Source organism: Hypomesus transpacificus, chromosome 17, assembly GCF_021917145.1.
Source record: "Hypomesus transpacificus isolate Combined female chromosome 17, fHypTra1, whole genome shotgun sequence".
NCBI classification, from domain to species: domain Eukaryota; kingdom Metazoa; phylum Chordata; class Actinopteri; order Osmeriformes; family Osmeridae; genus Hypomesus; species Hypomesus transpacificus.
The window spans coordinates 1,736,836-1,761,700 of NC_061076.1; the positions used below are offsets into that span (position 1 = coordinate 1,736,836).

Sequence of the window (24,865 nt, forward strand, 5' to 3'; positions counted from 1 at the left end):
ACAAAGTAGCAGGGCGACTTTAATTAGACCTATATGCATTTTTAGCTTATTTTCTGAATGGTAAAGCCACTAAACATATCCACAATTGCTCCTGGTACATTCATATGTTCTTGTAGATGTAGAAGAACTAATGTTCGTCCTGGCACAATCTCGTTTCCAAAATGTTTGGCCATGTGAGTTATTAAATACAACTTGACTTTTATAATGACATCATACACTATCAGGTTGGCGAGGTACGCTTGACGGAGAAGTAGACTACTACTGTACAACTATTAGATGAATGATAGGTGCAAAAACACAGGATAATTATTTTTTTTTTAAGTAGCCTATAGGTTACATCTCTTAAAACGTCTGTTAAAAGGTAAATAAGGTATTTATTAAGGTGGTGTGTCTTTACACTAAAAAGGGTGTAGGGTTTGTGTGTATGTTTATGTTTGTGTGTGTAGGTGAAATATTTTGCAACTTAATCCACTGATCTAGGTACTCTCCACAAATCCAGGGATCTCCCAATGTCACCATTACTCAATCCTCACTGCATTCCAACTCAGTCTTTCCAAATCCCTTCTTTTTTAGAAGTGGGTAGTCATAGTTTCGGGACCTTGTATGCCTGATGTCCAATGAGGAAAAGTTTTTTTTTCTTCTTTTTTTTGTGTGTGTGTGGGGGGGGGGGGGGTCAACAAGAACGCTGTGTAGTAGTGACTCATGTTTTCATTGTTTATAGAGACAGTGGGTGAAACTACAGCATTTCCTGAAACAATTAGTTTTAGAAATATGAATATTTCAATCTACATGGCCATCAACACTATACGAGCTGTTCAAAAGAAACTTGTGTTACGTGAGCAGACTGACTCCACAAAAACAAAAACTGTTGCTAAAAACAACTCCCAAATCCTACTGGAAGATGTTGTGCAAAGATGAGAGAATTAGGTCTTGATAGGCACCTGACAAGTTCAGTCTTGTTCAGAGGTACATCCTTACTACCTTACATCCCCTTTTTCCCCCCTGCCACACCCTACACCTCAAATTCCACTACAAAACTCCTCACACATCCCACCATCTCCACACAACTCAACTCTGCTATACACGAACCAAGAAGTAACATCTGGATTTGTTAAAGCAAGAGAGCTTTTTAGGAAAAAGAGAAATCCTTTCAGAAGACTATTTTCACAACTTCCAACACCATCAACACACATCAAGGTATTTGTTCATTCAGCAAATCAATTACTTTCGTATAGCATCATTCTGAAATGTTTAATCTATCTGCATCTGTATCACAACTTTACATTTTGTTATAATTGTTTTCTGTCAAGTATTATGTTGAGGTAATGGGATAAAACTGATATACTATGGGTTAGAAAAGGATGTACAACATTGAGACCCCATTGAAATAATAGATTTGAATACAATAAATGTACAAATCAGAAGGAGGTGTGTATACTAGTATTTTATCATAAAAGATCTGGCAGCTGATGAGTTTGCTAAAATGCAAATTTCCGTTTTTCCCCCCCAACCGTTGTGATGTTGGTGCATTGGTTTCCTAACACTATTCAAATATTCTATAGGTTGACTGTAAATTTATCATACTCTTTTCTGAAAATACACATCTGTATAACAGTTATGCCGTCACCCTATTCTTATTCTGATATTCTAAAAAGATAATTCAAGATTGATGGGGAAGATATCTTCTAAGAGTGTCTGTTAGCCATAGAGCAGCAGAGTGAAACGGCGTTGATAGACCGGGCCAGTCAGGACACGAGTCACACCCTACCGATTTTCTCAGAATTTCTTTTTAAACATAGCTTGGAGCTAGACAATCTTGTACAGGCTTGTCACTGGGGAGTGACTGAGTCAGTGTATGTATTCATGGGGACGGTGGATGTGTGTGTGTGAATGTGAAGTTGTGTGGGTGGGGTGAGGCTAGGTTTGTGTGGTCGTACTACTCTGTTTTGTACCATGTACAATAATTATGCTTCACTTTTTTCCACATCATTCATTTTCACAATGATATGATGATAAATACTCACGTGTTACCCACCCTTTCCTACCCACTCCAGAATGGGATCTCCTGGAGTGCAGGTTGTGTGCGTGGCCCTTGGGATCATGGGTCTTGTTGGCGCCATTGTGTGCTGTGCTATTCCAAGATGGAAAGTGTCGTCATTCGTTGGATCCAACATCGTAACTGCCCAGGTAACAAACAGTTCACTAAATATCAACCGTTGTACAGTCGTGTGGACAAATGCAAAGGTTTGGAAAATGCATATTGACGCCAGTCTTTCTCCACAGAGCACTGAGGACGGCCTGTGGAAGACCTGTGTGGTGCAGAGTACAGGCCAGCAGCAGTGTAAGAGCTACGACTCCCTGCTAGTCCTGTCCTCTGACCTCCAGGCTGCCCGTGCTCTGATCATCATCAGCTGCATGATCACTTGCCTTTGCCTGCTCCTCCTGTGCGCCGGAGCCGAGTTTACTACGTGTGTGCAGAACGAGAGCGCCAAGCCCAAGATCAGCCTGGTGGCTGGGATCGGCCTGCTGCTGGCTGGCATCCTGCTCATCATTCCCGTCAGCTGGTCTGCTCACATTGTGATCCGGGACTTCTATAACCCTCTGGTGCCGCAGAAGAAGGAGCTGGGCGCCTGCATCTTCGTGGGCTGGGCTGGAGGGGTGCTGCTGGTGCTGGGTGGAGGTCTTCTATGCTGCTTCAGCCGAAACACCTCCAGCAGCTCTGGGGGAACTGCCAAGTACTACAGCAACAGTGCCTCTGCCCCCAGCAAAAACTACGTCTAGAGCCTTCAGCAGGTTCTTCTTGTGTAAGGTGTAGGAAAATGGGCATAAGGATGGTGGTGGTGTCGAAACAGATAAACACATAGAAAGGTGGAACCGTGGTGAAACATTTTACAGTGTAAATATTGCTTATTGAGTAGGACTAGTTTAGCGTGCAGATTTATTTGTAGGTAGTGTTTTGTGAGACCTGTTCAGATATCGTGTCAGGGTTTTACACTGTCACAAAACAGCAACAAATACAATATCGGCTTTTATTTTCCAAATAAATTGTATTTTATATGTTGTACATACATAACAATAGCTTGTTAAAATCCAAGTTCAGATTGATAATCAAACAGTGATTGTAATTTCAGGAACCATAGATACCATGTTTATGTGTTGTGTACAGCATCACTGTACACAAGTAAACAGTTCATTCCTTCTGACATTAACAGAAATAAATGGGAGGGAGCTCAGTGGTTAGAGCACTTGATTGTAGATCAGCAGGTTCAATCTCCCCCTGTACTGTATGTTGTTGAATATTACTATTACTTTACTTTGTCTCATACAATTTCAAGTGTCTTTCGATTTAAATGTGTCTTAAAATGTTAACTCAATTTTTTAAATAAAATAACTCAGAGTACTATCATTTTATTTTGAAAATAAGAGCACTTTTATTTCAAACTTTGTAAGCATATATTAAAACCTGTTTAGAAAACATTAGAAAATAACATATTTGAACTTCTGGCAGAAAATATTTGTCTTCTTAAAAATTCCATTTTTTTTGTCTTAACCCCTCCCTTTATCCACCTGTCATTCAAACATACTTTAACTTTCTCTAAACTCATGATTCAGTAACTTTTTGGTTTTCTTCCTCCTTTTTGAGCTTCTTGGTAAAATCTCCTGGTCTTCCTCACTCAGCATCATCCCTCTTTCACTAATTTCTAATTCTTGCTCTCTAGCTCGCTCACACGCTTGGTCAGTTCCTCTACTGCCTCCTTCAGTTTTTTGACCTCTTCCTGCAACTCTTGTACCTAGGGAGAAAGAGGGGGAGAGAAAGGAAGCGAGAGAGACAGAGATAAGAGTGTTATTAGGTAAACTGTAGGAAAGACATTCTTAAACTTCTCCTTCTCCTTCTTAAACTTCATTCTGCTCCGTTGAAATAAAACATACTTCCTTTACCTCGTTGTTGTTTTGCTGATACCCAACGGAGGAACTTGTGGTCTTCAAAAGATTTTTGTTAACTTTGAACTCTTTGGGTTTGGTTGCCACAAAACCGTCTTTCAAGGAGATCAGAATAGGTTGGCCGTCCTTGCCGTCAAACCACTCATTGGCTTCCACAGATGGTTCTGGACCAATTGTGTCAGGGAACAGATCTTCCTGGAAAAGATCCGACTGCAAGGACGAGACAAATAGAAGAGTACTTTGAATAAATAGAAAAGACGGTGAGATCGGTTGACTGATTCCAGTTTTCGTCTCCATGTCCTGATTGGAAGCTAGAAGATGTATTACCTTCCGCGGCACAGTCATGACAATGGGTTCACATTTCCTCTCGTGAAGTTTGTAGAATCTGAAGTTGAAATAAACACAACTGTGTTCATATACCTCGGAAATATGGAAAGAGAGATAAAGAGAGAGACTGTATGGTCTTAAGATTGTGTGTTGGGTCACTGTTTCAGTGCTGTTACCTGGCAATTTCACATTTGTTGACCTCAAGGCCTCTCTTTGGCATGTAGCCCATGCCTTTCTGGCTGTCCTTACTGCTGTACATAGAAAGGTAGTGGACATAGGGAGCTTCATCCGTCACCTCAAAGTACCGAATACTGCTATCACCCTGAAGTCAGGAGACAAAAGACGACCAAATTGTGTATGTATGCACAAATAAGTCTGCAAGTATCGGACAGGAGAAGAAGAAGTTCCTTCAAGGCCCCTGGCCTAGGCGAAGGTGCCCCTTTGAATGTACGTGCGTTCGCGTGCATAGGTTCAATCGGTTTACCTTGCCACAGAGGTAGACGACGCCAGTGTCAGGATCATAGAAGGGAAGGAGGACACCACTGCTGGTGTCCAACTCCTGCAGGGTTAAAGGCTCTCCAAAGCTCTTCTGTCAATCACACATCAATCCTTGTTGGTCAAATCACAAGCTTCTAAAGAAGCACATGACCCTTCAAAAGAAGCGATTCAAGAAATAAAAAGCACTCACCGGGTCCCAAAGCGCCACCTGCCTCTCGCTCATGCGGCTGAAGCCTGTGGTGAAGATCTTCCCGTCAGCCATGAACACGGCTCTGATAGGCCTGGAGCCTTCGTGGGCCTTGTCCTTCTCCTGTGGGGGTAGAGCGAGGGACAGGCGATTCATGCAGACACGTCGCATCTCAACGCAGGCAAGAAATGATTTGATGTCGCCAGCTAATATACCCATACAAATTAGTGAACTAAATCAGAGCTCTTCGCATGGGACCGAAGATTAAAAGCGGGGAGAGGAGAGAGACTCACGGCAATGACAGTGCCCTTGCGCGGGTCCAGAACACGTAGCTTCTTGTCCTTGCAAGAGGTGGCGATCCTGGAGCCATCCCTGTTCCAGCAGGCGCTGTAGATGGTGTCTGGGTGAATGTCATCGATCCTTACCATCGCCTCGCCACACGCCACGTTCCACAGGATCACAACGTTATCACATCCTGCGAGGGCCGACGACCAGACGAACAGGCAGAGGGACAGACACGGCGTAAGGGCATGCACATGCAGTGGTTCACTAACTTGCAGTATTCTAGCGATGCTTACACGCAAAACACCTCGAAAGGTAGGCCGTGGTGACTTGACTAAAAAGCCAAGTGAGTGAGTCTCAGATGTGGTGACGGTATGCAAGGGACTCCTGCTGGCGTCCCAGATCATCAAATCAAATCAAATCAAATTTATTTGTATAGCCCTTTTTACACGCAAGCATGTCACAGAGGGCTTCACATGCGCCCATAGAACTGCCCCTCAACCAACCTAAACCCTCAAGGAAGACAAGGAAAAACTCCCAGAAAAACTCCCACCGGGAGAAAAAATGGAAGAAACCTTGGGAGGAGCAATTCAGAGAGGGATCCCCTCCTCCAGAGACGGTTGGTAAGAGAGAGGATCATGTGCACGTGTGTCACATTTGTCATTTTCATAGTGTATTAGGGTGGAGCCACAAAAGCAGCATTCATACCTGCACTCATGAGCACGTTGTGAGCCGTAGGGTGCCAACTCAGGATGCCCACTCGCTTGGAGTGCCCCTCAAGCTTGACAACAGGGTCCTTCAGAGGAGTCACCAAACCACCGTCTGGGATCTCCCAGATCTGTCAACGAGAAAGGCTCTATTAAATTCTCACAGGCGGTCTGCAGACGTTAAACATATGATGACACAGATCACATCTGTAATGAAAAGCATCTGAATCCATTCATGTTGTCCTTGATGTGGCACAAGTGCATACTGCTGTGTGCTCTTTATGCTCTGAAGATGCTCGTGAAGAAGCAAAGGTCAGGATGGGATTCCTCACCATGACGCTGCAGTCCTCCGATCCACTGGCAATGATGTTGTCATTGTGAGGACAAAACTCGATTTCCAGAACTGGACCTGTGTGTCCATTCACAGTGGGCTGGGACATGTCAATCCGACCAGTCTAGCAGAAGATGTGAGCAAACATAAACAGAACCTGATTAGCTAAAAAAAAAAAGACAAGAGGTCAAATGCAAGCCCCTCAGATCCCAGAGTAAGGAAACCACATGTTGTATTGCCAGAGGTGGGCGTGAGAGACAGCTGAAAGTTCAGGAGCAAGGAACTTGATGGTCAGATGATGTCAATTGCATAGCTATGCCTCCAATTACCCCTAATGCCTGATAAGTGTGTTAGGACAGAGGGGATTCCTCTGTGTCTTAAGGGTGCACAGTTCCCATGGTACTCTGAGGGCATGCCCCTGTCCAGCCCTTTCTGGCTTACTCTCCATGGTTTACGGGTGAGATAAGTGAGTAGATGTACACTTGTGTCAGACCATTGGGCCTTGGTTTCCCTTGCATGGCTGTGATGGCTGTAACTAAAGAACAAAGGGTGATCTGTGAAAAGGGAGGAAATGTGAGAATCTGTTTGTGTAAGTCACAAGAACAACTGCAGATGTATGTCGAACAGGGTTTCAAAGAGGGATTTCTAACTTTATAGAGGCCACATCCTGTCAAAACTTGTGTGACACCGAAGCACTCCAAATATGGTAAAGAACTGGCATCTGCAACGAGCAAACAAGTGACATGTGGAAACGAAACACCAAACTTCCTTTTTCAGAACGACTCTGGGGTGAGGTTGACTGTCAATATGTATTTTTTAAATGGCAGCCGTTCGGATAAATCAACCTTGCAATGATGCATGTGCACTCACAAGTGATGTTTCTTGACATTCTAGCACTATGGCCTGAGGCAACATATTTATGAACATTTCACACCACAGTCACCAGTGATCTGTGGACAGACGCACCTTGCTCAGAGGAAGCACTATGAACGCTCCTCCTCCACTGGCGTCCACGATCATGGCCACAAATTTGGGATTGACCGAACAGAAGTTGCTGTCCCAGGTCATCTGGGAAATCCTGATGTCATCGTAACACTGGTCAGTCTTCAGTGCCTGGCCAAAGACGTGGCGGAACTTACTGGCCCGGACAACTTTCCTGGACATGGTGAACTGTGTGGAGAGAAAACATGCAGATAATAATGGAAGGGTAGTAAAAACGTGATATTGAGGATATTAAGTATCAGACATTGCATTTGACAAAATCCAAGATTAAAAAGATGGAGACTGTGATGTCTCAAGTTCAAACGCCTGATGGCTCTCACACCAGACATTTCTATAAAAGGAAGTGTTGCATATCGAGGAGAATTGCAGTGGTTCAAAGTAGGAAATAGAGAAAGAGAGACCGGATGAGAGTGAGACTCACAGAAAGAAAGAGAATAGACAAAGAGCAGAAGATGAAGATGAAGAGAGATCAGAGAAACGTTCAAAATTAGCATTGTCAAATATATTGACAGTGAGTGCTGAGGGCTTCTGTTGAGTCCTAACTCTCTGATGCAATCCCTACAGAGCCCCCGAGACAGATGTGTCATGAGGAAACAAACTAACAGACACAAGAATAAAGGAAGGAAAGATAAAACAGAAAGATGAAATAGGAGAAGAGCCTTTTTCACAACTTTTACTCGCGGATTCTGCAACATGCACATCGGTACAAGTGGGCAACACGTTCGATTGCTGCCAGTCAATCTATATCAATATATGTGACCATCACGTAAATGCTTTATGGGTTTGAGTGTTGAGAGAGAAAATGGAAGCTAAGCTGCTTGTGTAGCATGGCTACAGAAGCATTCAGATGAGAAGGGTGTAAATGAAGCCCCATGCAACAGTTAAACCACTTCCTACAAAACGGATACCAATGCCACAAATACATTTTCTCCCTCCTTGATTTAAATTTTCTGTCACAGACATTAACTTCCTCATGGGATCAGTCTAAATACACATAAGATTAAACAAGCTCAAACTTCAGATTCACATAATAAAAATGTTGGTTACATTTGAAGATTGCTGTTGTGTAGTCCTGTTTAAATCCATGCAGTTCTTACATATTACCAGTCATTTACGTGCAGAAACATATATTTTTATGAATTCTGGACGATGTAAAAAATGTATTATAATATTAATAAACTAATATTTCAGTTTACCTCCATTGACAGACCTTAGTTCCCCAAACCTGGAGCCGCGCCTCAGCATCGACTTACCAGAGTCCCTTCAACCGAGCACAGTCTTTGTTGCCACCAAGCATCACAAGACCCCTCTGACCACCCTCCTAATGTAATTACACTGGACCGAGTGGTGCTTAATGTTATCAAGGACCAGATAAGCCAGATACAAACACCCATCAACTACAAATTACTCCTCTTTTTCCATCCATCACACAAACATACTGGACTAAACAACCTCTTTAACTCTGAGTATGTGTTTTAAAAAGCCAATTATAGCGTCACTACATATGCTGGAACTAATTATGGACTATAAAGTGTGTGTGTGTGTGTGTTGCACAAAATCCTTGGAGAGGGATGCAGAGGCCTACCTGATTTGGGTGTTGAGTGTAGCTAGAGCTTGGTTACCAGAACGAGGAACAGCCTCTGTGCTGGTGCTTCAGGGCTGTAGATCTCTATATGATGGAGGAAGTGAGAGCTTCAGATAAAGGTGGAAATGGGAGGTGTCTCACTCAGTGGTTGTTTCGCATTGCGGTTGCAAATTCATATCTGATATCGAGGGAACTGACAGAAAGCTGACTCGGTCCAAAACCGTATGTGCCAAGGATTTTTACTGGCCAATTCTAGGTCAACTTTAATTCATTGTGACTTCAGCAGCCTACCATACACATGCTCTTCTTTATTTGATGCAGCACACAAACCGTTAAAGTGACGTGCATCTTTGAGCGCACTTAGAGGCGCGCCATCAATTTAGGAGCCGCATGAAGCCCTTCCAGGCATTAACTAGGGTCGGATAAAGAGAGGAGAAAATGGAAACATTACTTGCCACGTCATGGACATCGCTTCGCTTGTCTCAGCCTCTTCCCAAGACTGCTCCCTGTACGATAACGGTCCACTTGGAACAGCACAACACAGTTTGTTTTCCTGGGCAGGACATCGCAAGAGGATCACAAGGTATCACATTGATATCGAATCCATACTTTGATTGAGGACACCGTGACAAACAACACAAGAGCAAGTTGAATCCGGTACAACTCAAATTTAAATTGATGAAGATGCTTAAAATATGGCTGTAGAGGTCACACACACGTGTGAAACGTAAGAGTATTTACTTTCAAAATCCCAGGCCTCATTTTACACGTGACGAAAATAAACATGGGGACCAGTAACACAAAACAGGACAAGAAAGATGGCCAGAGGCAGGATTAAAAATATAGACTTCAGTTTTATTGCACAATCGTTGCTGGAGACTGAGGAGGGCCCGTCTGTGTTCACACAGAACACATGATGAATACATAGACGAGACACAGGAAAAAGAAAGTATGAAGTGTGGCAATGAGGTATGCTAGGGACTTCCACATTTACTCATTTTAACACGTAATGGGACAGACAAGATGAAAAGAAAGAAAAAAATATAAGCTCAATCACACATGGTCCATTTAAACAAAATAACTGGCTTGTGCAACCCTGAATACGCAGGGCTTGGACACTTCGCGGGTGCAGGGAGAACATGCCACTGACTAGCAGCATGACATGTCAATCAGCCAGTCGCATACAGTGAAATACAGTGTCTGCAGTGGGCTGCAACATTACAAGAAATGTCCACCAGGTGGGTCTATTGGACTGTCACTTTCCTTGCTAACAAAAGCACGCCACAACTAAACGACGAGGACAGACAGATATTCAGGCCCTCAAGAAGCCTCTCTCCATCTAAAAGGTTGAGGGGTAGTCTCATCTGTATACAAGTTACATTAGTAGTTCCAATTTCCACAGAATAACGGTATCAATATTTATAATAGTTATAAGGATCATCACTATCGTCATTATTATCATATAACAATAGTTCTGACAGTTAATCCTTTGTAAATAGTTGTTGACAGGCTATCCGGCGCCCGTGTTCTAAAAAAGCAACGTTTTCCGCCGTTAGTGAGGTTTTCAAACATCATGTTGTATATACAGACAAGGACAATGACTGCTGGCCTGGTCACACTTCTGAAAAATGATTTTTAGTTCCATCCTCAAGCCTCCATTCCTCCTACTCACCTCAGTATGTCCTATAACACTTTCCATAGACAACCTCACACTCATTCTTTGTGTACCCGGTAGGTACAAACACAGTGACACTTCTCTGCCTCCCTAAAAGCCATGTTTCAGACAAGACGCTAGGCCTGGACGTTGCCGCTAAGCCACCCTGAGAAGCGAAACCAGGATGTTCAAGTGCAGCACTCGAGTAGAGTGCGTTCTAAAAGCCCGAAAGCTCAAATGGGCCCATGTCTCATTGTTCCATTTGAGATACCAGTTTAACACACCACTTCAGTGTTAATTAAAATGTTTTATCTGATAATGCATAGATATCCAGTTGTAATCAGAGGTGTTCACATGCCGCCCCCCCTTCTCACCGCCTTGTTCAGATACAAAATAATACAAACATTTTAATGATACACGCATTCTCAATAAGGTTTATCATGAACCCCCTTGGTGTTATCCACATCTACAATAGCACAGAATTGAAATTCAGGTGCTTCTGTGTTTCATTCTGTGTTCACATACAGATGTATTTGATCGTAAACACACAGTGGTAAGCCTCAGCCTTTGCTCTGAAGCTGAGCTTGGACTGATGTACACATACGTCATTACTCCTTTTTCCCTTTACAGACTTACGTACATGTATAAAAAGTAGTATCAGAGTATATAGTTTGCACTGTATGTATACATAATCTACATACACATATTTACATTATTTATATGGACTTTAAATAAGTTTCATTATTGGTATTCACTTTGATCCAAAGCCCTTTTGAAAAAAATAAACAGTGCAGTTTATTTGATATAGTGTATATTGCCTCTGTTCTAGTCCCTCATGTTCCTCTATGGTAGACTATTTCCCCCCTAACTAAAACACATTCCGTTTCTCCGGGCGCATGTACAAGCTCTTGGCTGGAGTGACAGACACAGGCTGTGTCACCGGTTTCAATGCACAAGCATTTGGCTAATACTAAGTTGAAATCCTCTTATGAGACATCAGTTTCTTTTTGAGAGCTACTAACATGCATTAATCAGATTCATTCAGTGCACTGCAATGCATTAGTCCTAGCAACGATACAAAGGGGTCGTGGTTATAGTATAGTCATCACGGTAATGATGACCAAGTTCAAAAGCTGTGGTTAATCAGCCTTACACATTGGTAAGGTGGGGGTGGGGCTGCAGACTGAAGCCAGGGTGGGAGAGTATGGATTCTCCCTCAAGCTTGACTCAATGTGAGCAAAGTAAATGCTACTCCTGAGGCCTGTTTGGCTATTTTTTAAGGAAGTGGGAAAGAACAGTGCGTGTGGACTACAAAAGTGCAATATCACACAGAAACCGAAACTATATAAACTTTAAACAAAAGTTAGTCCCATGGAACAGTTGGACAAATAAAAAGTCCCTTTTTGAAAAAATATGACACAAAATGCTTGGTGTATACCTTCCACATACATTCTCAAATTACATAAATAAAATAAGAACGTAAACATTGTTATATTAATCACAACAATAACAAAAACATAAGTGCATTGTTTTGTACCAAATCAATTGTGATCTTTCACTTACAGTAGGGACAACAAATAAATATGGTTGTTGCAGCTTTAAAAAAAAGAGATGAATTGGGGTTCATTCTTGCCTGGTTGACTTCTCCCTGAATTATACACACCACACGCCATTTAACGCTGTTGGAGCTTTATCTAACTACCAAGATTCAGGGTTAAAACATAAGTGCAAGCCGAGTAGAGCAACGTTTCAGTGCTTTTGACCAGATTCTTTGTGCTACACAGTGTATTCAAATGACTCTTTTACAATCTATATACTGACAGCATGCTGCTGTCAAGAAGGTTGGCATTTCTACCTGTGGCACAAAATCCCCACTTCTAGGGTGGCATCGAAAATAAAACATCTTAATAGAGCAGACTGTGCTAACTAAGTGGAAATAAAACATCTTAATAGAGCAGACTGTGCTAACTAAGTGGAAATAAAACATCTTAATAGAGCAGACTGTGCTAAGTGGAAGCCTTGAGAGATCTATGACTGGCCTTGCTGTTTGTTTTCAGTCTATTCAAATGCATAATAATAAATGGCATGTTTACTAACTGATATACATGATGTGCAAAACATACAAATAGTAAAATACCTACAGTTAAAATATTAAAATCCCTTTTAGAAACTTCCACAAAAAAAGCTAAATACTTGAAGAGGCATACCATGATTTAGAACAGAATCCCTTCTTATCTTAAAGTAAGAAATGGTCCCTTTAAATATAAACACAGATTAATTAATATATAATATAAAGGACAGTGTTTCGAAGGATTAATCAACCCAGGAATAGAGCTCTTGGGAGTTATTAAATAACTCAAAAGTAACATAAAATAGTAAATATGAAGCATGACCTAAGATGTTATTCCTTATTCAAAATGGCTGTCACTCAAAGATACAGGGTGTCCAATCAAAAAGCAGCACTCTTGTGGACAGCACCACCAACCTCACCATTGACAATGTAGTCTATAAGTACCTTAAAAGCAGCTCACTAACAAACCAGGAAATGAACCCCCTCACCCATTCCTAATGAATTTCCACCAAATCACACAACAAAAACTGTGAGATACAGACTCAAATAGGGGCAGAAAGGAAAACATGTAAAAAAAAACAAGTGCAGATGAAAGACAAAAGGACCAAGTAAGACAGACATAAATATGGACAAAACAATAAAATGAAGATATTCCTCTAATAAATTAAAATACAGAAACTCAAGTAGTTCCATAGGACTTTGAGACTGGGCTGGGAGTGATGGTCATTACATGTGCATCACTACTAGCCTTGGTGTACTTGTGTGCGATGTATCTGTTGTAAGTATATTATGTTCATTCAAAAGCGGATATGCTGCATAGGTCACAAAAACGAGGTGGAAAGAATGAACTTCCTTCTCGATGAGTATGATATCATTTAGTCAAATGATCTTTCTGCTTGAGTGATTATGAATGATGGAGGATAAGCATCTTAGTCAAAGTAGTCTACTATGGCTCAGGTGGTGTTTCACATACTAAAGATGGGAGTGAAGAAGTGTTTCAGAAACATTGATATCTAACCATTAAAGTGTACTTTTGTGTGTGTGTGTGTGTGTGTGTTTGTGTGGTTACAATATCCTCTGGTCATGGTTTGTTTTTACAAAACAACTAACAAATACACAAACAAGATTGACGGAGATATGGACATTCTAGGTTTGAGTGCATGAAGGGCCAAACACTTCACCTCACCTGTCATGCACAGCTTTATGAATGCAGCACTTCCTGGTTTAGCCCGTCCAACCTTTAACTCTCCAAACATCCTCCGTCACTTAGTTTCACGGGAACGTCTTTTCCCTTCACCCTCAAGTCCTCTCCCCCCCCCCACCCCCCCACCCCTAGAGGTCCCTGTTAAAACCCTGTAGGCTCCTGCTGCACCTGGGGGTGTATCAGTCTGAGGGACAGTGGTAGCTGTTGATCCAGAGCAAGTCATCCAGTACCCCCCAATGCAGGTAGAGAATAGACCCCACCACCAGTACATGCATGATCTGGTGGCTGTTGCACCAGTAGTCAAACAGGCCCGGGCGGAAGCGCTCTGGGATGCGCGCGATGTTGATGACACCGCCCAGTAAGGCCAGCGCGTCCATGGTGAGGAAGTGGCGCAGCGAGGTGGGGCTGCCGCCGCCCACGCCCACCCAGCGCAGCAGGAAGAAGGAGAAGCGGAACAGGGCCTGCCAGGCGAAGGAACGCAGGCGCCTCACGCTGCTCCGAGCCGTGATGGCACAGTAGATGGCGTAGCTGGACAGGAGGATGTAGACTAACAGAGCCACGGAGCGGGTGAAGGGGTAGCAGAGGAGTGTGCTGTAGACGATGGGCAGAGCCCCTGAGGCAAACACACACACAGATAGTCAGAAAGGGTCTGGTTTTGTTTTGCTTTTTTATATACAACAAACTTTATTACACTATCCTATCGCTCTGGATAAGAGCGTCTGCTAAATGACTAAATGTAAATGTAAACCTGCTTTCATTATCATTTTACTGAATGCTATCAACCTCGCACAAACACCAACCCAAATAAAATAAGAATTAAGATATTTCCCTTACATGGAAATGGGCTACCCACTGACAATATGTAAATGACACTATATGTGGTCCGTCAAAATGATTTACATTAAGCAAATGTTCCAACGAACAAACAAAGGCAGGGTCAAGGAGGAAACTGGAGTGGTGAGTCCTTCGGGTCCCTCCTGGCTTACCGAGTGTGTTGATCATGCAGATGCCACACATGTCCAGGGTAAGAAGGGTGTGGTAGACAGGCTCCCCTCCCTCGTGGTTCATGAAGAGGTGGTAGACCACGGAGCCGAGCTGGGGCGACAGGCAGGCCAAGAAGTGGACCACGCCCAGCCAGGTGACGTTGATCTGGGACCAGGGGATGTTGAGAGGAAGGAGGACCAGGAAGCAGAGCAGGGGGATGCCTGTGGGACAGGAAGGGACAATTGGCTTGTGACATTAGGCTAACCTGTGCAGCGGCAAAGCCTATATAAAAGGTGAAGACTACAAATTGTAAAAGTAGGTCTGCACAAAGTACGTGACAATTAGGTATACACTGGGAGCACCACGGGAACCTTCCATGAGCAGATGAAAAGAAAAAAACAATTGCCACGGCACTGCAGTGAGAAAGGACTACTGTAGGTTACTGTACTTGGCGCCATGTAGATGCTTTGTGGACAAATTCATCTGGTTCTTGAAATTTGATACAGACATATACACGCTTATCATCATTTATAGACCCACCACCACACACCCCTTTTTATTTCGCTCACTCTGCCTTTCCCAAAGTCAAATCATCTGTCCCAGCCAGGTGATACTGCCATTGCCATCTAACAAATCTATTTTGAGTATGTTATTCCCTCACCCCCAGCTATTCAAGCCCAATACTACAGTGCTTTCTAGGAGGCCCCTTTGAATGGACCCGACTGAGCAGACAACTGTCAATTATTTTTACTCAAATATTACTGCTATGCTACACATTTAAGAGTTAACTAGACATTTGTTTTATAACTTATTAAACAAATGACTGAACATATACCTTGGATAGTGACTTCACATGTTCAGAAGTATATCTAGTCGATACATCAACACAATATACTTTACATTTCTTGCTGGATTCTTTAGGAAAGACACTTCTCAGAATGTTTGTTCTCAGAAAGTACATGCTTCATAATCCAATCCAGTTTAAAAGCATACATAGATAGCAGGGTTAGCAGGGCATTTAGGACACGTGCTCAGCTGTGAGTCATCAATCATCTGTCTGTTTTAAATGTACAGTAATGAGCGCTCCTCCTGTCAAGCTTACATGTGCTTCATGACGATCACACTAATCAGTTCTACTATGCTGAAAGACAAATCGGTAGATGTGTATCCTTCTGCATCTTATTGAACGAAGTGATTCACAGAGCAATACTCAATGGCAATGCCTGCATTATTTGTACAGTGGAAAAGCCTTCTGGACAGATAAGGTTACTAGAGGTAAATGTTATTCATTATGTTTTCTAGAGATTATGATATGGTATGTATTGTTACTGGTCCTGTGAAAATGAAAAATAAAGAGGATTTAAACAAACAGCAAAGCAATGATCTATTCTCTACTCTTACTGTAAACCGAGCGAACTGCTTTCCAGTAGAGAGAGAGAGAAAGAGAGAGAGCAAACTGAATTGGGATAGCGTGTAACTAGTTGCATACTTGATACTAGTAGTTGGTCATTTCGACTGCTATTGAAAATGCTGTATTCCGTGATGCCAAAGGTTAAATACAGTAGTTGGCGGGCTTGTCCAATACTTTTTACTACTCACCATGTGTGTAAATGTTTCCCAGTTCGTTGTGCAGATAAAACAGGCTTCTGATACAGTCTTGCACTGAGGAGATCGGTCTGTATCCAGTTAGTACGTATTTGTTGAATTGAAGATGGGGAGGTGAATTGGCCCAGTCTAATAGTCTAGGGCCATTTAAAAATGCCATAGCAACCAGAACTGTTAAAACCACGCCACCAAAAAAGTAAAAAAACGACTGTACACCTATATACACATTTAACAGAATTATTGCGAATAAAAATTTATTAGACACCATTGGTATCGATCTGTGGTGTTTCTAATTATTGTGCTGCTTAAGCTGGCTACATATCTAGCCAGATACCTAGGCTAGCTGGTGCAGCTAGCTCTAGATCGTTTCTAACTACTGTAACAACTAAATCAGTCCTCTCGTTTCAGCACCACTACCCGGCAACAGCGCTTTTATCCCGCTGTTTGCTTTTAAAAACAGTGACCGGTGTCATCCGCAGGGATGGACATATACGAGGCCAACCACACACATGGTGTAAGCCTGTGATATACATTACATGTGGCATCTAATTGTCTGCATAACACCAAACCAGTAGCCATCGGTTTATTGGAAAAAAAGTCTTCATCTTGGTAACGTTGGGTTCTCACTGATGCCACATTCCACAGCACTCATTACCGCCATGGTAACCACGGTTTTCTGTGCACTGCCAGTTAGCTCACAGGTCCAGTGATGCTAGCTAGCTAGCTAGCGTTAGCTTACTTCCATTTGTCCGTCACCTTGATACTGCTGACTACAGAGAATAGGTTTAGCTAACAGTCGGATTTGTAACAGAGGACTATGGGGTCATAACGTTTATTGAATTCAGAACACTATCACTCAATTAACGTACTTGACTGCTTACATTTAAACAAGTCTCCATGTTTTGCTTGGCGAAAATTTGTTGGCGATTAAAGTAACACTGCTGATGTTTAAGAGGCTAGCCAGCCGGGGTACAGTTAGCCCGCTACAGTAACGTGTTAGCTAAAATGTCAATCGGCGATGCATTGCTTGACTAGCAACTGTAGCTATCTAGTATGCTGCTGTGATTCGAACCGGTAGATTTCAAACGATCTGCACAAGATGACCCTCGAGAGCTAAAGTCCACACCCTGAATACTGATCGTTTTCTCGTCACCACACGCAATTAATCCATGTCTTCATTGACTTCGGATCCTCTGTGTGAGATAAGGCTTGTTCATCGGCCTCGGCTAGTCCCAATTTGGGTATTGCTGATGTGATGTGATGCCTACTACGGACGCTGACGTTCTCTACCCCTCTAATCCAATGTGGGTACAGTAGCGGCGGTTACTGCAGTGTAGGCTAGGTTGAAAGAGGAGAATGCAGAAAAATAAGCATATATTCCGAGTCCTTTAGACGGGTGTACAAAAGACAATATCCACAAACTTTCAGTGTCGACCAATTATTAAGCATTGCGGTATTTTCGAACACATTGAGCATCCCTTTTTGGTAGCCTACCCACTGAAAGCCAGTTCTTGATCCACCCATTGAAGACTCCACCCAATTCCACCCACCTTCGGCTTTTAACAATGACCAAAGGGCCTGACGACACTACATGGGTTACTACATGGGGTATAAAACCTTTTTCCACCAAGGCAGTTTGAGTGCTGGTTCGGAGCCAGCTGCCTATTTTCAAATCAGTGATTTCTCTGGGGCACGTACCCCAGTATAAATCTGCTTTGCCCCAGTAAAATCTAAAGTGTTTTAACTATTTTTAACTATTTTCTTTATTAGTCAGTGCATTAATAAACTTTATTTTATACAATTATGCACTGATAATGCCAGTGTTGTTGTAGGCTACTGCTGCGAGTCCAGGGTATTGCGCAATAGACAAGAAAACCCGCTTCTCAATTCGTTTTCCGACCTCGGGGCCTTTCAAGACCGTTGAAGGACGCTTGCAAGACAGTTCTCCAGGGTGGTCAAGTTTGATCAAAAATGTCGAGTGAGAGATCACATGCACCACATGTTGCCTTCTGTCTGAGAATTAGGCTACAAGGTGTGGCGTGTGAGCGTGTGAACTGGTTGAAATGCGTGTCTCAAAGTCAATGCGTGACCCTTACGAAAAAAAGTATACTTCAAGTTTTATTTGTAAATATACTTAAGTGTAAAAAGTATACTATTATCATGGTACTTAAAGTATACTAGCAGTGTATTTATTTGTAGGCCTATACTATTTTTATAGCTAGCATCTCAGTGCAGTGCCCATTTCTCGTCACATTTTAATTCACATTCAGATTTACACGTATCCGTTTAGCTGAAATATGAATTATAAAAAACTTATCGTAATGGCTGTCGAAGGATTCCGTTGGCCACTGTAACCCCAGCCCCTGACGCAAGCGGTTCTTAGTTCTTAGTTCTAGACCAGCAATGTTTTGGTACTACTTAAGAACCACTTTTGTACTGGTTCAGAACTGGTGCTTTGGGTGTCAAAAGAGAAATAACTCATTTGAAAATAGGTTCTGGCTCCGAACCAGCACTGGCTTGATAGAAAAGGGTAAAAGCTCGTTGAATCGAACTAACTCCAAAGTGGCAATAGCACTAGCTCTGAACTAGCACCTTATTCTTGTGGTAAAAGGGTAGTCTTCCTCAGTGCCGGTTCTAGGGTCAATCTCCTAGTGTTTGATGTATGCAGAGCAAATGACAGTCTACAAATGAAAACATTATACAGTGCCCTCCAAAAGTATTGGAACAGTGAGGCGAATTCCTTTATTTTTGCTGTAGACTGAAAACATTTGGGCTTGACATCAAATAATGAACGTGAGACCAGAGATCAACGTTTCAGCTTTTATTTCCAGGTATTTACATCAGGATCTGATGCACAACTAAGAAAATATCACATTTTGTTTGAATCCACCCATTTGTCATGTGATCAAAAGTATTGGAACAGATATACTTAAAACATATTTAAGTGAATAAGACTTAATATTTAGTTGCAAATCCTTTGCTTTCAATAACTGCAGCAAGTCTGTGACCCATTGACGTCACCAAACTTTTGCATTCTTCCTTTTTGATGCTTTCCCAGGCTTTCACTGCAGCCTCTTTCAGTTGTTGTTTGTTTTGTGGGGTTCCTCCCTTCAGTCTCCTCTTAAGCAGGTAAAATGCATGCTCTATAGGGTTTAAGTCTGGAGATTGACTTGGCCAGTCTAATACCTTCCATTTCTTGCCCCTGATGAACTCCTTTGTTGTTTTGGCAGTGTGTTTTGGGTCGTTATCTTGCTGCATGATGAAGGCTCTGCCAATCAGTTTGGTTGCATCTTTCCTTAAATTGGCAGACAAAATGTTTCTGTAGACTTCCGAGTTCATTTTGCTGCTGCCATCATGTGTTACATCCTCAATGAAGATTAATGAGCCCGTCCCAGAAGAAGCCATGCAAGCCCAAGCCATGACATTACCTCCACCGTGTTTCACAGATGAGCTTGTGTGTTTGGGATCATGAGCAGTTCCTTTCTTTCTCCAAACTTTAGCCTTTCCATCACTTTGGTAAAAGTTAATCTTTGTCTCATCAGTCCATAAAACTTTGTCCCAGAATTTTGAGGTTCATCTCTGTACTTTTTGGCAAATTCCAGCCTGGCCTTCCTATTCTTCTTGCTAATGAGTGGTTTGCATCTTCTGGTGTAGCCCTTGTACTTTTGTTCATGAAGTCTTCTGCAAACAGTAGATAGTGATACCTTCACTCCTGCCATCTGGAGGTTGTTGCTGACCTCACTAACAGTTGTTTTAGGGTCTTTCTTTACAGCTCTCACAATGTTTCTGTCATCAACTGCTGATGTTTTCCTTGGTCTACCTGTTCGACGTCTGTTACTTAGTACACCAGTAGTTTTCTTCTTCTTCAGGACATTCCAAATGGTTGTACTGGCTATGGCCAATGTTTCTGCAATGGCTCTGATTGATTTTCCATCTTCTCTAAGACTCACAATTGCTTGTTTTTCACCCAAAGACAGCGCTCTGGTTTTCATGTTGTTTTCACCTCTGAATACAGTCTGCATAGACAAAACCTATCTTACCCAATCTGAACCTGAGTGTAGACATTCAGTGGTATTTATTGATTGAATAATGTATGTAATAGGACACACCTGGGCAACAAAACACACCTGTCAGTCACATGTTCCAATACTTTTGCTCACGTGACAAATGGGTGGGTTCGAACAAAAAGGTGATATTTTCTAATTTGTGCATCAGATCCTGATGTAAATACCTGGAAATAAAAGCTGAAACGTTGATCTCTGGTTTCACATTCATCGTTTGATGTCAAGCCCAAATGTTTTCAGTCTACAGCAAAAATAAAGGAATTGGCCTCACTGTTCCAATACTTTTGGAGGGCACTGTATATAGATTATTAATGTAGAAATTTGATTAGTTTAACATACATTTTTGGATGAAACGTTCTAATTTGCAGATAAGAATAGAATCAAACATTTCTATTCTCTTTGTTGGCAGCACAGATATAGGCCTAACAGAAGACTGTTTTGTAAATGAAAGTATTTAAAGTACTGGGTTTCGCCCACCAATATCTTGTTCTTAGTCTGCAAGTTTCATTTGTGTCAGACATGACCAATCCAAAATCCGAAGGACAAAACCCTTAAAAGGTTAAATTCTTAAAATGACATGATAAATGGTTTTACAGAAGACTTGTGCCCTATACATAAAGGTTGTGAGACTGAGGTGCACTCTAGCACTTTTGAGGATCATGTTGTTTAATTGTAATTTGTTTCAACTACATACTCTACCCATCTACCCATGGTTCTACCCATTGGCACTTATTTGCTTTTCTCAATGTATGCTTCATGTTTTGGCTACCCGCAATGTTTTTGGGTCTATCTGGCTGTTTATGATCATTGACCTATGCACTTTTTGTAAAGCTCTTTCTTGTAAGTCGCTTTGGATAAAAGCGTCTGCTAAATGAATACATGTAAATGTGATTTGAATAAAAAGTTCAACTTCCTAATACCTCACCTCATCACTTCAGAGAAATGACCTGTGTGACAAACCGACAAAATTGAGTTTCCACTTAACTCACACAGACCACCATTCCCCCCCAGCAGCGTCTCTGAAACCACAGCCCTGGTAACGACATTTATAGGAACACCACAATCTACAGCTTTAGTCTCTCCTTCGGTTCAAGATGCGAACATCTTTATTTGTTTGACTGAACTGAAGAACATTACTGCCTCTCACCAACTATCACACATTTATTCACATTGTGAACAAACTGGTCGAAGGTAAGGATTTGATTTGCCATACAAATGTAATTTGTACCATGTACTGTAAAAGTTGCACTGTGTTATAGCTGTATGAAGCATATGTTGTTGCCAGCGCTCAACAGTAACTTTTTTGGCCACCAGCCATTTTGCCAAGTGGTTTTTCAAAGTTACTGGCCATTCAGCATTTCCATTGGCCACAATTTTGTTGTTAAGAAATTATGTTTTATTAGATTAAAATTTACAATGACGTGCTGAATTTGCTGAAAGAACTGGATAGGTAGTAGTCCTAACACCAATGAACTAAAATCAATTTTGTATTGTGTTATTCTCTTTGCTTAAAGAGTGGATAACTAAATCCACGTGCCTGACCTTAAATTTATAACTGAACTTCATTCAAACCAGTAGCTGTTGCGTATTGTCATCTGATCCAGATACAGTATGCTGGCTATCACCGTCTGCCTGTGGGCAGGGCATCTGCTCTCCCTGCCATCCATAAGTTTCCAAGCATGTACCGATGGTTCGGCCAAAGAGTGCAAAGAAGCTGAATTTGTTCCAGGATCCAACTTAGCTGGAGAAGGCTTTGACATCACCAAGATGGAACGCAAAGGAGCCTTTGTCATCGACATGAATTTATGGCAACTCAAAGACAAGACTTGCACCCTGTGCCGGAACCCCTATCTGGGGGGCAAGATGCAGAAGCTCCCCCTGGCTGTGGTGGACTGGAGGCCAAGCCAACAATGTAGCATCAAAGTCTCGAGTAAACTTCACCGCTCCAGTGAGTCTCTCGTTAGCTCCGCCAGCTCCTCAGTAAATAATAACTGGAAGATCAACTTGGATTTAAATGTCGCAGATAAAAGTGGGAAATTAATGATGGCTGGGACAAAATCTAGACTGTCTGAATACTCAATGGAGAAAACCAAGAGTGACAAGTTCAGTTTTACAAGCCACAGCATAGCCTGTGGTTTTTACAGGTAACTGGGTTCCATAACCTCAGTATGAGGTGTCATTTTCTCATAATCTTTGATGTAATTTCCTCGTAATCTTTGATGTAATTTCGTCATAAATCATCTATGAATATACTCATATTAAATAATTGAATAACTGACTGATATTTATTTGTTTTTTCTGAAACAGCTATCGAGTCTCCAGCCAACCGAGGCAGCACAGAGAATTCCGCAAGGCTTTGAAAAATCTCCCCAAAACATTTGATCCAGAATACAAAGCCCGCTATTACAAGCTTATTGACAACTTTGGCACCCATTACATCACTAAGGTTAGAGAGTGCTTGTTGTAAACGTGGTAAATTGTCACTTAGTTGCCAATTCATAAATTAAAGGCACACGGAAATGTAAGAATCAGACAGTTTTTGTTAAGATTCCTTGGAGTGCAGCCAATACGGCCCTTGCCTTTTGCCACAGCCTTGCATGAAATCTTCCAGGTCTGATCTCTGGAGTTTTATCAGGTGAACCTTGGTGGAACGGTGCAGTCTGTGACCAGCATCAAGCAGTGCCAGGCCAGCCTACAGGGCCTCAGTGTCGAGGAGGTGCAGGTGTGCCTGGATGTGGAAGCATCAGTCAGTGTGGGAGGCAGCGGTCTGGAGGCAGAGTTTAAACGCTGCCAGGAAGACAAGACAAAGACAGAGAACAAAGCCAGTTTCTCCAGCATGTTCAATGACAGGTAAGCAATAGATTGTGTGTAATTAATACTGTCCCACCCAATACATGAATAGTAAAAGTGTGTAACTGTAGCCTTCCTGACACAGATTCTTCCTCGCTTTCCCACAAACATTATGACATCATTTCCCTTGCCGATGTCTATGTTCTCTGTTCTCTCTGTGTTCAGGTTCACAGAGATAAAGGGTGGCCACACCACAGAACCAGAGCTTCTCTTCTCTGCTGATAAAGATCCAGCATCATACAAGGAGTGGCTGACGACCCTCCCCACCCACCCAGACATCGTGTCCTACTCACTTGAGTCCCTCCACGAGTTGCTGCCCACCACCAACCCACTGCGGAAGAACCTGCGCAAGGCAATCAGCCACTATATCTTAGAGAAGGCCCTTTGGAAGAACTGTTCCAAACCTTGCCAGCAAGGCATCAAGAGAGACTTCAAAGACCAGTGTGTCTGCAGCTGTCAAAATGACCCAGCTGTGGGCTCAGACTGTTGTCCTAAGAAAAGGGGATTGGCTCGTGTAGTCCTCACCGTGCAGAGGGGTGAGGCCCTGTGGGGAGACCACTCCACTGCCACGGACGGCTTTGTGAAGGTGATCGTCACAGGGCACGAAGAGAAACGTACTCCCGTCATTTACAACAACAACAACCCTCACTGGGCTATGACCTTTGACCTGGGAACCATAGATTTCTCAGTCGATAATAAAGTGAGATTTGAGGTTTGGGATGAGGACAGCAAATGGGACGATGATTTATTAGGGGGGTGTGAGAAAGAGTTTACTGCTGGAGTAGGGGAGGATCTTTGCATTCTTCAGCACGGGAATATGTTCTACAAATGGGAGGTGACCTGTGCACCAAGCTTGAGTGGTCCCACTTGCATGGACTACCAACCTTCTCCAATGAACCCACACCTTGAGAAGGTGTACGTGTCACGGTATGCCCATCCTGTTCCCAGAGAGATGTTGGCGAAAATGGGGGTGTTTGTGGACGAGCCAAAGCTCCAAGATAACCAAAGTTTTAATACCGGGAGCAAAGAGTGAGGTTGATTTTAAATGTATTTATTAACCTACACGTCAACCTACACGTTACATTTCAACTCTGTAAATGTTCGAGGTCAGATCAATGAAAATGTCTTCTGTCTTCTCATTTATGTGATATTTCTGTATTATTTTGGAGCATTTTGATTTGTGTAGCATACACTTGTATTACAGTGTCTTTCTTTATTGCCTCTGGCCTTGGAAGTGTGAGGACATATTTAATGAAAAAGCTTTCCAGTCAGAATTGTCCTGAGAGCTTTATGAACTATCTTTTTTCTTTAGCATTTGAGTCTGCAATTGGGTAGGAATTTTTGTTTGTTTGTCATGTCCCATAAATATGTCTCGTTGGTTATATGACTGTAGGCCTACAGCACTTTGGTCGACATAAGTTGTTGTGCTTTATAAATAAATTTGACTTTGACATATCTACCTAAATGGTAATGTGAGTTTTCTTTCGATACACGGAACTGCATGCAGGCACATTTGTTATTTAAATCTACACACACACAACACACAAACTTTACAGGAACCACAAGTTTTGT

At 42.3% G+C, this 24,865-nt stretch overlaps 4 protein-coding genes across 4 annotated transcripts; 2 read left to right on the forward strand and 2 right to left on the reverse strand.

Moving 5' to 3' along the window:
* Positions 1-1,037: 1,037 nt before the first annotated feature.
* cldni (claudin i) lies at positions 1,038-3,406 on the forward strand. Its single transcript, XM_047037755.1, has 3 exons — positions 1,038-1,197; positions 2,055-2,187; positions 2,284-3,406. The coding sequence occupies exons 2-3, from the start codon at positions 2,056-2,058 to the stop codon at positions 2,779-2,781; spliced, it is 630 nt and encodes a 209-aa protein (XP_046893711.1). The 5' UTR covers positions 1,038-1,197; position 2,055; the 3' UTR covers positions 2,782-3,406.
* On the reverse strand, positions 3,407-8,949 carry coro1a (coronin, actin binding protein, 1A). The gene is made up of 11 exons (XM_047037718.1): positions 8,862-8,949; positions 7,241-7,444; positions 6,276-6,398; positions 5,945-6,074; positions 5,248-5,429; positions 4,958-5,077; positions 4,754-4,858; positions 4,446-4,591; positions 4,270-4,327; positions 3,940-4,152; positions 3,407-3,791 (listed from the first exon to the last, which is right to left on the reverse strand). The coding sequence occupies exons 2-11, from the start codon at positions 7,436-7,438 to the stop codon at positions 3,702-3,704; spliced, it is 1,365 nt and encodes a 454-aa protein (XP_046893674.1). The 5' UTR covers positions 7,439-7,444; positions 8,862-8,949; the 3' UTR covers positions 3,407-3,701.
* Positions 8,950-10,532: 1,583 nt separating this feature from the next.
* Positions 10,533-18,014, reverse strand: paqr4a (progestin and adipoQ receptor family member IVa). The gene is made up of 3 exons (XM_047037749.1): positions 16,374-18,014; positions 14,777-14,995; positions 10,533-14,403 (listed from the first exon to the last, which is right to left on the reverse strand). The coding sequence occupies exons 1-3, from the start codon at positions 16,645-16,647 to the stop codon at positions 13,970-13,972; spliced, it is 927 nt and encodes a 308-aa protein (XP_046893705.1). The 5' UTR covers positions 16,648-18,014; the 3' UTR covers positions 10,533-13,969.
* A 3,326-nt stretch (positions 18,015-21,340) lies between these two features.
* On the forward strand, positions 21,341-24,752 carry prf1.1 (perforin 1.1). The gene is made up of 5 exons (XM_047037716.1): positions 21,341-21,634; positions 22,048-22,587; positions 22,751-22,889; positions 23,079-23,293; positions 23,459-24,752. The coding sequence occupies exons 2-5, from the start codon at positions 22,055-22,057 to the stop codon at positions 24,324-24,326; spliced, it is 1,755 nt and encodes a 584-aa protein (XP_046893672.1). The 5' UTR covers positions 21,341-21,634; positions 22,048-22,054; the 3' UTR covers positions 24,327-24,752.
* Positions 24,753-24,865: the final 113 nt, after the last annotated feature.